Raw genomic sequence first — 13377 nt, forward strand, 5'->3', positions numbered from 1 at the left:
CCCCCTGATTCTCCCTCACATGCTGTCCTGAGGGTGACCAGCAGCACTGGTGATAGTCCGTCCACACCAGAGCCCTGCCCTGTCCACTCATCACTCTGTGGCAACAACATCCCCACTTCTGTTCTGGCTCCTCTCTTTACAGGACTCTGTAGGGAGGAACAGCTTTGGGTCTCCTGAGATTCTAGACTGGGAAAAGGCAGAGGAAGAAGAAGACATCCAAACAGCGTGTTGACACTAGCCTTATCCACACCTACACGTGGCAGTCACCGTGGATGAGTAATCACAAATAGTGCTGCTACAGCATCTAAACAAAGAAGTATTTTGTACAGAAGTGACAGAAGAAAAGGGGTTTATATGTTCAGGGGTGGCAAAATATGGAAAGGTAACTCTATGAAGAAAGGAATGAAAAGGCTACTTAGTACAGATTGTTATGGAGATGCCTCAGGGCTGGTGTCTAGAGCTGCCTCCAGTGACCAAGCTTCCACCTGCCCTCCCTGGTGGAGAGAGGGCGGCCAGAGAGTTTTCCTTGTATCTGCATCTTAGAAATGACTTTCAACTCAAAATGATCCTGTGTCAAATGACATATTTTGGGGGGGGGGCGGGCTCTGAACCCTTGCAACTCAAAACCATCCATGAGGGCTGGACAGAGTCAGAAATCTCACTGCTATCTCTGAGGCTTCCTTCATCATTAGGACCCCGGCATGTGCCCCAAACCGCCTTCTCCCAGGGCTCCTCTGTGCACCTGCAAATTATTCATGAGTTTTGATGCAGGGGATGCAGCTGAAGGCATTAGCCATGCGCCCCAGTTTTGGTCTGGCTCAGCAGAGGACACCGGACACAGAGGTTGGTTCAGTTACCTGCACATCCTTCAGTAGAAGCTGCCCATGCTCCGATACTAAGTGCATGCATTCTGGTGTGTCCTGGCCCTTCTCGGGAGGCAGTTTTCTCATCCACTGGGAGATTCATTTACTCGTGAAGTTTTCCTCCTCAGAAAAAGATGGGTTGTGACTTGGGTTATCACCTAGTAATGGTCTCAGGGTGGGTAGAGCTACCTCTGTATTCATGGGTCACACCCAAACTCACAATTTGCCACGGGGTAGGTGGGAGAGTGGGTGTAGACACCCCTCCTCAAGGGCCAAACCATGTGACCCTTACGAGACTCTCTCCTCTGGTCTGAGTTGACGGTAAGACTGGTGGACGCTTGACCAACTGGGCCTATGAATTCTCTTGCCTGGGAATTTCTTATTAGATGTGAGAAATTAATTATCTCATATGGGTAATGACTTCACCAAAGCCAAGGGCCATTGATTCCAAATGTAGCCATTAGCAACCCTCAACAAACTAATAGAAATGGAGAAGAGTTTGGGTGTTAACTGTGCCTTAATGTTCAGGGTTTCTGCTTCCTCAAAAAACCAAGAAGGACAAGGGAAGAAAAACCAGAAAATAGCCATGTGGCCACCCCTGTCCTGTTTGCAGCTGCCTGACTCACACCTGGGGCAGCTGGAGAGCTTGTCCAGAGGCCTGTCCTGGGCCTCACTTAGGAGCCTTCAGGAGGTGTCCATATTCGCATGTCCCTTGCGGGTCAGCATCCCAGGCTCCTCCAGGTTCAGCCGGGGGGATTCTGCTCTGCTGCATCCTGAGGGCAGCAGGGGACCTTATCGCTGCCCCTGGCCATCCTCACACATGAGCTCAGCGACCTAGGGTTCAGGTGGGGCAGGTGGAGGAGTCTTGGCTCTTACACAGTCACAACATGGTGAGCAAGGCTGCCCCTTGCAGGCAGCCTCTGAGGGGAGGACACAAGTTCAGCCTGGCCCCCTGTCCTCCTGTGGTGGGCGCAGCGCAGGTATCTGGCCCCATCGGGATTCAAGGGCTTTTCCTGCTTCCTGGGGGGCAGAGTGCAGCTGGTGACCCAGAAGGCACAGCTCAGTCTAATAGAGGATTTCGGGGTGCTTGGCTCATATCTGGGGGAAACACGCCTGCCCGAGTACGACAGGGTCCCCCTCGAGGCCCAGGGATGGAGGAGGGTAGGAGGAGATGAGAGGGAGGGAAGGAGGCAAGCCAGGGAGGACCGAGGCAAGGAGAAGAAGGAAGGGGGGGAGGCAGCCGCAGGTGTCCCTGGGACCACTGTCCAGACAAATGACCTCAGATCCAGCTTCTGGGGGAACACGGGTCAGGAGGATGAATTTCCGTTTGGGTCACATGAGCGTGTTCTCAACGCATCTGGCGTCCTTTGTATTCTGAGTCTCCAGTCTTCGCGCACCCGCAAAGCAACTAGCCCCTTCCTAGGCTGGTCCCCCTGGCTGAAGGGGGAGGATGCAAGCAGATGTTGCCAGTGATGCCAGCGATCATTCCACTTTTCACTCAGCCCTCGGATCCAACAAAAGCTGTGCCCACGTGTACTGTAGACGGTCAAACATCTGACCTTTGTGAATGCTATTATCGGTTCAGTGTTACGGTTCACACTGAACATGAAATCGTGTCTTTTGTGGTGACAGTATAAGCACAAAACGAACTAACAGGGTTCTGACTGTGCTCGGACAACTGGGTAGCGTGTGTGTCTATCTGTGTGGGTCAAGTATGAATGATCTTTTACTATGTGCGCACCGCGCACGCACACACACAGACGCACACGCGCGTGCGCGCAGGCGGAACGACCAGCTTACAGAAGTTTGCGTGGAAGGTGACGAAGAACCTACACGGCTCTCAGCAATCTGTGCCCCGGCTCCTGTCAGCGGCACGTGTGAACGTGGTGAAGCCCCTGAAGACTAACTTGCGATTCCATCTAAGTGTCCGCAGTGGTCTGGACCCCCACATTTGTTCCCATTGATAAAGTGTCTGACCCCATTTTATGATGTGTGACCGGGGACGGCTCTCCAGTCTGACCCCTTCTGCCTCACCTCTGGGCCCGGGGACAGCTGCCAGTGACACGGCGGGGGTTTCAAAACACACAGACCCTTGCTGGGGGCAGGAACGGCCCTGGCCCTCTCCCAACCACCATGTCAATCCCAGGCCAGGCTCCCTTCCCTGCTCCTCAGGCCATCGGAAGACCAGCTGGGCGCAAGTCTTGCTTTCCCCCAAGTCTCAGCAGGTGAGTGGAAAACCTTCTCTTTCCCTCTGGGTGCAATGTGGCCTCATGGGTCCGGACATCCAACTAAATCTGCAGTGAGCGGTCATCCCGATGCCCCAGGATAACCCCATAGCTGAAACCTTCAAGGGCAACAGAGGGAGGACCTGAAGAGTGTTTAGGCAGACGAAGTTATGAAGAACCAAGTTGCAAACAGAAAGGCCCTGAAATGTGTCCCTACAAAAATAAGATGTCCCCGTTAGATAACAGCTCCCCGGGGTAATCTGACCTGTGGGGTGTCAGTCAGGACAAGGCAGGCAGGTAGAGAGTCAGAGGGACGCCCCACTCCCCCAGACGCCCCTCAGTCCCCGCTGCCGCCCCTTGCCCCCCAGGGGCTCACCTTGCAGGAAGCCCAGCTGTGAGGACAGCAGCAGCAGGGGCAGGAGGCTTCGACCCATCGCTGCGTTTGGACCCGGACCCAAGGCCCGGCCGAAGCGGGGCAGGGTCGCCGGCATCCAGAGCCTCTGAGAACCCTGGCTGTGTAAGTGCTGGCTGAAGGAGCAGCGAAGGCCCCTGTCCCCAGGACACCGAGGGGACAAAGAGCCTCAGGAGCCAGGGCCCTGCCTTCCGCCCAGAGATACTGGCCCAGCCCCCTCCGCTGGCCTGACCGAGGGAGACAAGTGGGTAGGAGACATCGCTCTATCTCTATTTCCCAATCGTAAATGCATCTCCATTTCCCAATCGTAAGTGCATCTCCATTTCCCAATCGTAAATGAAATGATGCGGCCTGACTACCATCGCCTAAGCACTGGAGATCCAAGTGAATGAGGGAATGTGTCCCCATCCAACGGCGTTCACCATATTTAAGGGAAGTACCGAAGAGTGGTGTGAATACACATACCCGCCCGTTCAAGAGTCTCTCCTAGTGAATAAACAGAGTAATAAGCACGAGCTTAGACTTTTGGAAAGTGCAGGCCAGCACACAACAGAACACAACAGATTTGAGAGTGCTGTTGTCTCATTTCTTAGAAATAAAACACGTCGGCATTGTTTGGTCATGTTTGGGCAAACAGGAGCACAGGAAATTTTTCTCCTCCCAACTTTAAGAGCTATGCTGCAAGTGACCCATACTTGGTTTTCCTTTTTAGCTTTTTTTTTTTTTTTTTTTTTTAAATCTCCATTTCTTTTTTAAATAACTTTTCCTCTTCGGGATGCTAGATTACAGCGGGTGGAGGGATTCCTTTCCAGAATGGTGTTGGGAGGAGAACTACACACCCACCCCGGCCAGCGAAACACTCCTTTTTTTTTTTTTTAAGGTTTTATTTATTTATTTGACAGGGAGAGAGGGAACACAAGCAGGGGGAGTGGAGGGAGAAGCGGGCTTCCCGCTGAGCAGGGAGCCCGACGCGGGGCTCGATCCCAGGACCCTCGGACCATGACCTGAGCTGAAGGCAGAAGCTTAACGACTGAGCCACCCAGGCGCCCCAGCGAAACGGTCCTAACAGGTGAAAAATGGTTTTTTTTTAAACCATTGGTTGGAAACCCTGGGAATTGCCCTGAAGACATCCAGCAAGTTCAAACAGGGGAACTCCTCTGCCCCAGGGCCTTGCTGAAATCACGGAGCCATTATCCGTCCTCAGTGGAGCTCACCCTTTGCTTGAGGCCACAGAGGCGAGAACTTAACGGAGGGAAGAGGGAAAGAGACAGTCCTAAAGTGTCCTGCTAGAGCCCCCACCCCGGGTCACAGAGAGCGTGCACACAGCTGACCCTCTGCGGGGAGAGGGCAGACGTTTTTCCCTGCGGGCAAGTCAACTTCACCGCACACGTCCAGGCAAATCACGAACCGTAGTCAAGAAAACACCACCCCAAAGCGCTGGGAGGTGGGATGAAAGAGGACTCGCTACCCAGAGTTGCTGCAACAGTTTACCTCAAATGTCCAGGTGCGTCCAAGAAAGGCGAGGCAAGCGAAGCCCCAGGCCCGGGTGACCCACACTCAGCAAAGATGTGGTGCTAGAAACTGTCTGTGGTGGGGGTGGGGGATGTTGGTAAAGGGTTCAACGCTCAGTTGCATGTGGACCGAGTGCCGAGGGACCAGTGGTGAGCCTGGTGACTCCGGTTAACACTGCGCTGTGTACTTGCATTTGCCGAGGGGAATCTCACCAAAGTGGGAGAGTGAGGTTCTCGTCTCACGGAGTCGGGGAGTGAATCTCGCGGACGACAGAGAGTGAGGAAAGCGGTGGAGCTTTATTAAGGAAGGATACAGATAAAGCTCTCCGGAAGGCGAGGGTCCCCACACTGAGGGCTTTTAGGGTTTGTTTTTTATTGAAAGCTCACCAGGGAACTTACATCTTTTAATTTATTTTTTAAGACTTTATTTATTTGAGAGAGAGAGCCCAAGCCGGAGGGTGGGGGAGGCAGAGGGAGAGGGAGAAGCAGGCTCCCCGTTGAACAGGGAGCCCGATGCGGGACTCGATCTCAGGACCCCCAGAGCAGGACCTGAGTCAAAGGCAGACACTTAACCGACTGAGCCACCCAGGCGCCCCACACTTCAATCTTTTTAACTTCTCTCCTGGCAACACCCTTGGTAAAGGACTAGTGGTAACATCTTTAGTGGTTTACTTCTTCTTGGGGTCTGGTTATTTTCCGTTGACCCCAGGAGACGGTCATAAAGGAGACTCCCCCCTCGCACGCCTAGGGCGGGGTGGTCTGGTGTGTTCCCTTATCTCTGGTTTCCTCAGACCTCTGCATTTTTGGGATTTCTGTGAGCCTGATCACAGAGCCCCCTATCTGTCTGTCCCTATCTAGCCCCGCCTGTCCCTTACTCATCACCACACACACCACAGAAGTAAGTGTGCCAAGTGATCAGTTAGCTTGATGTGGTCATCATTTCACAAAATCTGTGTGTATGAAATCATTACGTGGTACCCCCTTAAATATATATCATTTTATTGTCCTTTATCCCTCAGGAAAGCGGGGAGAAGACCCTTGTGGTGAGACGGCCTGATGTCTGGTTGAGGCAGGGTGGCCAAGCAGCCCTTACGGTCTGTTCAAGTACTAAAGGGAACCGACAGCGGCTCCGATATCACAGCAACGAGGAGATAGACGTTATAAAAAAGAACCGAATGGAAATTCTGGAGCTGATAAGCCAGCTGCCGTGAACAAGTCACGAGAGGGGTCAGCGGTCCCTTTGACTGGCTGAAGAAACAACCAGAGATGTTCAACAGGCTGACGGAGATGATGCGATCTGAGGATGGGAAGCAAAGCAGCAGAAGGAACAGCGCCTCCGAGGCGTGCGGGGCACCGTCGGGCCCCCAGCCCGACGCACACGGAAGAATCAGGAGGGGAGAGACAGAGAGAGAAAGGAGTGGAAAACAAGGCGGCAGACACAAATGCTGAAGGGGCCCCAGACGGGATGGAAAACGTGAACGTCCATGGCGGGGATGGCGAGCTTTACGCGTCCACCGGGGAGGCTCCGTCCTCAGTTACGGAGTCAAACACTAGTCCGGGTGTTGCCGGGAAGATGTTTCGTGGATGTGGACCATCAGTTGACTGCGAGGAAGAGACATTCCCGTCCCTAACACGAGTGCAGCTCATCCAATCGGCGGCAGGCCTGAAGAACAAAAACAGTGTCCTGGAGAAGAAGAAACTCTGCCCTGACACTGCCGAGTGTCCAGGCTGCAGGTGGCTTGCCTGACATGGGACCTGTCAACCCCCATGATCACTGAGTCCATTTCTGAAAATAAATCTCTTAAGATAGATAGATAGATACGCATGTGCATCCTAGTGCACACAGGTATGTGTGTCTGCGGCGTGTGCAGTGTGGATACCACGCACTGCAGACAGGACAGGGTACAGTATCCACATGGTGGCTCTCCCGCGTGTCCGCATCCTAGTCTCCGGAACCTGCAGATACTGTCCTGTAGAGAGGGGGCACACAGATGTCGTTAAGGACCTGGAGATGGGGACACGAGACTGGATGTTCTGCGTGGGACGCGAGTAACCCCAGGGCTCCTTCTGAGAGGAAGCGGAGCAGTCCGTCCCTAGTGGGGAAAGTGGTGATGGAGGCAAGAGTTGGGGCCATGGGAGGGGGTCACAAGCCAAGGAACGCCGCAGCCTCCCGAAGCTGAAAGAAGCAAGGAGAGGATTTTCCCTCAGAAGCTCCGGGAGGATCCAGTGCAGCTCCCGCCTGGCCTTGAGTCCCTTGAGACTCATTTCAGGCTCTCGAACTCCAGACCACTGCGAGAATGGGTATGTGGTGGTTTACCACTAAGTTGCGGTGATGTTTTTTGGCAACAACCGGACAGCAACACAGATCTTCCTTGACATCCGGTGAAGTTATGCACCGACAAAGCCATCCTGGGTTACAAACTCGTACGTCAAGAGAGCACCGAGTACACACCTCACCTCCTCCCTCTCATCGCTTAGCCTGGCCCACCTTGGACCTCAGAGCACGCCCAGCAGCGCAGAGTTGGGCAAAATCATCGACGCAAGCCTGTTATATACCAGAGTCCAATATCTCCTGTAATTCATCGACGAGTGTCATGAAGGTGTAACAGCATGATTGCAGGGCCACAGTGGTTGTCAGAGACTGTGTTGTTGGCGCCCCCCGTCAGCGGGGCTGACTGGGAACGTGACCTGCCACCTCCACCCCTATGGACGGGGTGTCCCAGTGCCTCTCCCCACCCAGGGGAAGGTCCTGATTTAAAATGGAAGTACAGTTTTGGGGCGCCTGGGTGGCTCAGTCAGTTAAGCGTCCAACTCTTGATTTCAGCTCAGGTCATGATCTTAGGGTCGTGAGAGCCACCGCAGCGTCTGGCTCCAAGCGGGGTGTAGAACTTGCTTCAAATTCTCTCTCTCTCTCTCTCTCTCTCCCCCTCTTCCCCCGCTCCCATGCACCCTCTCCCTCTTCTCTATCTCTAAAATAAATGAATGAGTGAATGCAAAAATATGAAATCTTAAAAAAATCCAAGTACAGTATCTAGCAAATGTGTATGGTTTTCACACCATTTGAAGTTGAACAATCCTAAGTGGAGGCATGGAAGGGAGGGACGGTCGGTCCAGAACCTTTTGACTTGAGGCCGCATGGGGGGCCAGACTTCACCCCCAGACTTCAGTGCAAGGTCACACACAGGCTACTCCTGCCGTGTTTCCTCACCGGCACTGCCCACAAAGCCCCCGGGGAGCAGCGCGGTTATTCCAGGACGCCACTCTTGTTTTCCATGGGCCCCAGGGCCGCACAGATGCAACATGATAATGGCTTTCATGTGAGCGTCCCCCAAGCGCCAGGCCCCCGGGCAAGAGCTCGAGGAGCAGTGCCATCTGCGCCCCTACTTCCAGTGTGCTGGGCCCTGTTACCCCCACTTCGTGCAGTTGGAGACTGAGGTCAGCACCCCGGCCAGCTTCGCACAGCTGGGACCTGGCACCCGGGCCTGGGCTCCGGCTCTCTGCACACGGGACCAGGGGGCCTGCTTGGCACAGACCCCGAGACTCTGGCCCGCTCAGGGAGGGGCCGGTCCCGGGTTGGGTGCCCCCTCGGCGCAAACGGTTTCTCTCCAATCCCTGAGCCCGCGTCCCACCAGCGCACCTTAGAGAGGGTGGCCCTTGTCCACGTTTCGGCCTTCCGAGAGGCCTTCCTCAGGCCCAATCTGGCTCCATAAGCATATGGACTCAGAAAAGCTATTTTATAGTTTCTAGGCAAAGCGGTTCTTCTGACACTCCTGGTCATGACTTCCGAAGAGCTGGACAGGAGGACGGAGAGCACCCAGCTGCTGGGCTCAGCCCAAAGGGTTGCAGCCCCTTGCAGCTTCTCCCTGACTCTCTGCAGGACGCTGTGTCCAGTGGGGGCTCGAGGCTCCCAGGACACGCGCTTCCGTCCCTGGATCGAGAGGGTGGTGTGTACCTCCTACCCACCCCGTCGAGGAGGGAGGGATTCCCACTCCTCATTTATGAAGGTGGCCGACAGCCGTCTGTGGGACAGAGGCCCGATGAGATCGCCAGCACTTTACCCCACGGCAGGGGGAGGAGGACCCCTCCCGCCACAGAGGACCCGACGGGGCTGCCTGTGGGGAGAGCAGCATCCCCCAGGGAGTGTGGGGCTGGGCTCTGGAGGAGGAGGAGGCTCGGTGACCCCGAGTTTTCAGAGAGGATGGGACTGGGTCAGAGGCATCATACCACGGCGGTCAGGGAACTGCAATCTGCTCTTCAGGGATGAGCAGGAACCACGCCTGGTGGCTGGAGGAGGGGACTGGTCCCTGGGAACCTTAGCCACAGGAGCAGAATGAGCCGGGAAATTGATGGTTGGATTGTTCCAGGCCCTCCCGGGTACACCGGTGTCATGGCTACGCGTAATAGTGCACCTGAACTTTATGACACAGCCCAGAGGGGATGGAGGGCTGAAGGTCCTCTCCCGGCTCTGCTTCTGGGACAGGGACCCCCAACACGCACACGTGGGGTGTGGGGGGCAGGAGACAATACTTATATCCTGGAGAATAAAATCGGTCTAATCGCTGTCATATAAGGCACCACAGGAGATGCAACGCAACAACCCCTTGGCTGTGGAATGAATGTAGGCCCAGAAGAGCTCAGTGTCCGTGAGGATGGGGCCTGGGGACAGAGGGTGGAAGCCAGCCCCGAGGCCGCTTGTGATCCTGGGGGTATCTGGGGAAAGGGTCTCACGACAGGAAATATTGATGCTTAGCGGGTGGGTGGGAAGTTCGTAAAAGCAGAAGAGCAGCTACATGACCTATGTGTGTCGCTGGCAGGAAGCGCAGGGGGCCAAGGCGGGGACAGTTGCCCCAGGACCCCCACTCTCCCAGGGCTCACAGGGTGGGGGATGACCTAGAGATTGCAAAGGACGCCGGTAGACGGCAAGCTTTTCGTCCACTTCCCACACAGACTTCCAGTATCTCCCAAAGGCCACCCAGCACTGGTCCCAGGAGCTCCCCCCAGGCCGGGGGTCTCTGCCCCGCCCAGGGGTGTCCTCCCAGCCCCTCTGCTCTCACTTGAAGAGGGTAGACAAGCAGGGGATCTGCCGGCTGGCCGGTATTGCTTTAGGAAGCCCCCCTAAAACCTCTTTTCCTTTTGTGCAACATTCGCCTTAAGGACAAAAACCATTTTGTGGCAGGATTCCTAGCTGACATACCAAACTCCTTTTGTCTGCCCTCTCTCCCCTTCTCGAAATAGCTGCCACTTTCTTCCAGGAATTTTCCAGTCATTTTATGGCTGCCCTCAGGGAGGACGTTTTGGCCAGCACCAACAGAAGCAAGCACAGCCTCCCCCACTTGCCCCTCTATCTGGAAGCCTGAAGCCCTAGGCAGGATTACCAAGATAGTGGGGAGGGGAGGGAATGCCTCGGGGGCTGTGGGAGGATGGGATCGCTTCTTCCCACCTTGATTCTGGCAGCGCCCGAAGGAGCGGGTGACCGCACAGGGACACGGTCCACTCGGAGAGGTGGCCCCTCATGTCCATGGATTTCCGACTTGGCAGGAACCAGGGAGGCCCCAAGCATGAAGCCAAAACAGGGAGCAGGAGCTCCCCACAGGCAGGTATTTCTGCTCTAAGTTCAGGCAAACGTCATGAACTTCCACTGCTGTGTGTCTTCTTTAGACGCTCCTCCCGATGGTGATGAGAGGAGGGGAGAAGCCCCCGGAATGGCAGTGGTGGACTGTTCTAGCATCCGGGGAGGGGGGGGGGGTGTCGCGTTATGGACGACGTTTAGAGAATGACAAATGAGGCATTTCTTGGACCCCAATGATAGTACCAACAAATCCATACCTACTCTACCTGCACTTCCTGCCCCAAGGAAGCTTTCAGAGAGCCCTCCAAATCACGTGTAAGCCCTGTTGGAGTCGCTGTCTGGGAAGGAACAGCAGGGCTTCCCGTGCTCTGGGCGATCAGCTCTCAGGGAGCCTCGTCTCCACAGGCCTCCTGCAGCCAGAGTGGGGGAGAGTCCCAGGGACAAAGAGCAGGAAGCGGACGTGAGTTTCCCCGTGGCTGAATCCACCACTGCTGTGTCAGCGAGGGGCTGAGTAGACTCCTGGGAAGCCTCTGGGTGTTGGCTTAGGCTGGGGTGAGTGTGCCTGAGGGTGGGCGGGGAGGCCCAATCCCAAGTGGACCTGAGCGATGTGCCTTGTGGGACGCTTCCAGTTTTTACGGTAAACGTGAACAACACCAGCCACAAAGCATTTCCTCCAGGACCTGCAACTCTAGCCAGTGAGACCCCATCAGGCCCGGCTGGGCTCCCAGAGGCTGCCCTGCCCTGAGCTTCATGGGGCCACTGAGGGCAGAACGGTCGGGGCACTGGGCCCCAACATTGTCAGCCTCTCTCTCCCTAACTCCCTGGAAGCGTGTGTGATTGGCTGCTCCTTCCTTCTTGAAAACCCCTTCTGGGCTGTTGGACTCTCCCCGTCTCCCCCGGTGCCTGTCTTGCCTTCCATCGCCCAGAGCAGACAAAAATGACAAAGACAAGTGTTTGAGGAATTGCTAAGATGTGGAAGGTCGACCCTGAGTGCAACACCAACCTACAGCATTCCAGAGAAACCATGGCAAGAATTTTTCTTCGAAAAACCAGTTTCCTCAAGTGAGACATGAATCTTTAGTAGAAAGCGTCTAGCAAGGGTCAAGGAGGAGAAACAGAGTAAGACCCCACCGCACCATCACTGTGAGATTCCAGTACATTGGGCAAGAATAAGGAAGATATGACCATTTCCTAGAGAGAAGAGCAGATCGACTGTGGACTAATTGAAGTGACATCCTTCTCGTTAGGAGCAACACCGGATGCTGGAGTCCACGGGGCAATAACGCCTACAATGCTCAGGGGGTCGGCCTGGCTTTCAGATGACAGGGGAAAGAGATTTCTGCCTCATTCCAATAAACACTTAATTCTTTAAAAAGATACATAAACAGATGTGCAGAAGAGGCTTTCAAAACTGTTCATGTACACACAAAGAATCGTAGAAATTTTTTATTTAAGAGAAATTTGGGGCATGTCCACCCAGCCGAGCGCTTCTGAGGCCGTCTCCGTCCGGAAACAAACTTTCCCCTGCAGGATGGCACGACCCTCTGCGTCCCCGGAGCCGGTCAGAAACAGTTTGATAGATGATGCTAAGGCCCGCTTAAAAAAGCATGATGTTGGGACCAAATATTCTCACTTGTCCTCTAACAAATATTCTGTCCTTTTACCATTGTTGGCAAAAGAAGGAAAACTCCACCTGTTGTTCACCCTCCGGTCAGAGAAGCTAAGAAGGTCACCTGGAGAAGTCTGCTTCCCTGGAGGCAAGTCTGAACCAGCAGATGTGGATGATGTGGATACAGCTCTCCGGGAAGCCCAGGAGGAAGTAGGGCTGCATCCTCACCAAGTGGAGGTTGTCTGCTGCCTGGTGCCATATCTGCTTGACAGTGATACATTGATAACCCCAGTTGTAGGATTTATAGACCACAACTTCCAGGCCCAGCCTAATCCCGATGAAGTTAAAAGTGTGTTCCTGGTGCCTCTGGAATATTTCCTGCATCCACATGTCTACCACCAGCGTTACCTGACACATATGGTCATCATGTTATTATTCATTGCTTTGAGTACACAGACCCTAGAGATGGTGTCACTTACCAGATCAAGGGAATAACTGCAAAACTTGCCCTGTTCCTTGCCTTAATTATTTTGGGGGAAAATCCCATCTTTGAAATGGAGTTTAATCTCAATGATCTGATTTCATCCTCTGAAGAGATCTTCCTGAAACTAAATAAGCATGCTACAAGCAAGTTATGATTTATGAGACCACCATCCAAATAGCTAAGAGGATTTCGTGTGTGCTTCTCCATAAGAACAACAGTAACACAAGCTGTCGGCAATTGACAGGTGCGACTATTTTTCCTGCAATATGAAGGTAAAAAACCTTGCCTTTTTCCCACTTGCCCTGTATTACCTGAGAGAGCAAAAGTCTTTCAGAAGTGGAAAAATGTGTTCATAGTGTTGCATAATTTCACCCACAGCATGTTATTTTTTTGTACACACGTATCCAGCACATAGTAGGCACTTAATAAATATTTGTTGAATATAAAAAAAAAAAGAGAGAAATTTGGAAGATTAGGTTTTTAAAAAACCAATTAGATCCACAAAGGAGAAAAGGAAGGAAGGAAGGAAGGAGACAGGAAGGGAAAGGAAGGGAAGGGAGGGGAAGGGAAGGGAAGGGAAGGAAGGAAGGAAGGAAGGAAGGGGAAGGGAGGAAGGGGAAGGGAAGGGAAGGAAGGAAGGAAGGAAGGAAGGGGATGGGAAGGGGAGGAAGGAAGGAAGGAAGGGGAAGGGAAGGGAAGGAAGG

General features: G+C 53.9%; 1 protein-coding gene across 1 annotated transcript; it reads left to right on the plus strand.

The window, feature by feature from the left end:
• Positions 1–12048: 12048 nt before the first annotated feature.
• Positions 12049–13088, plus strand: LOC113910877 (peroxisomal coenzyme A diphosphatase NUDT7-like). Its single transcript, XM_035722984.1, is given in 2 exon segments — positions 12049–12601; positions 12604–13088. Coding segments are annotated over 2 exon segments (777 nt in total). The 3' UTR covers positions 12828–13088.
• The last annotated feature ends 289 nt before the right edge of the window (positions 13089–13377 follow it).

The sequence above is a fragment of the Zalophus californianus genome, chromosome 11 (assembly GCF_009762305.2).
Source record: "Zalophus californianus isolate mZalCal1 chromosome 11, mZalCal1.pri.v2, whole genome shotgun sequence".
NCBI lineage: Eukaryota > Metazoa > Chordata > Mammalia > Carnivora > Otariidae > Zalophus > Zalophus californianus.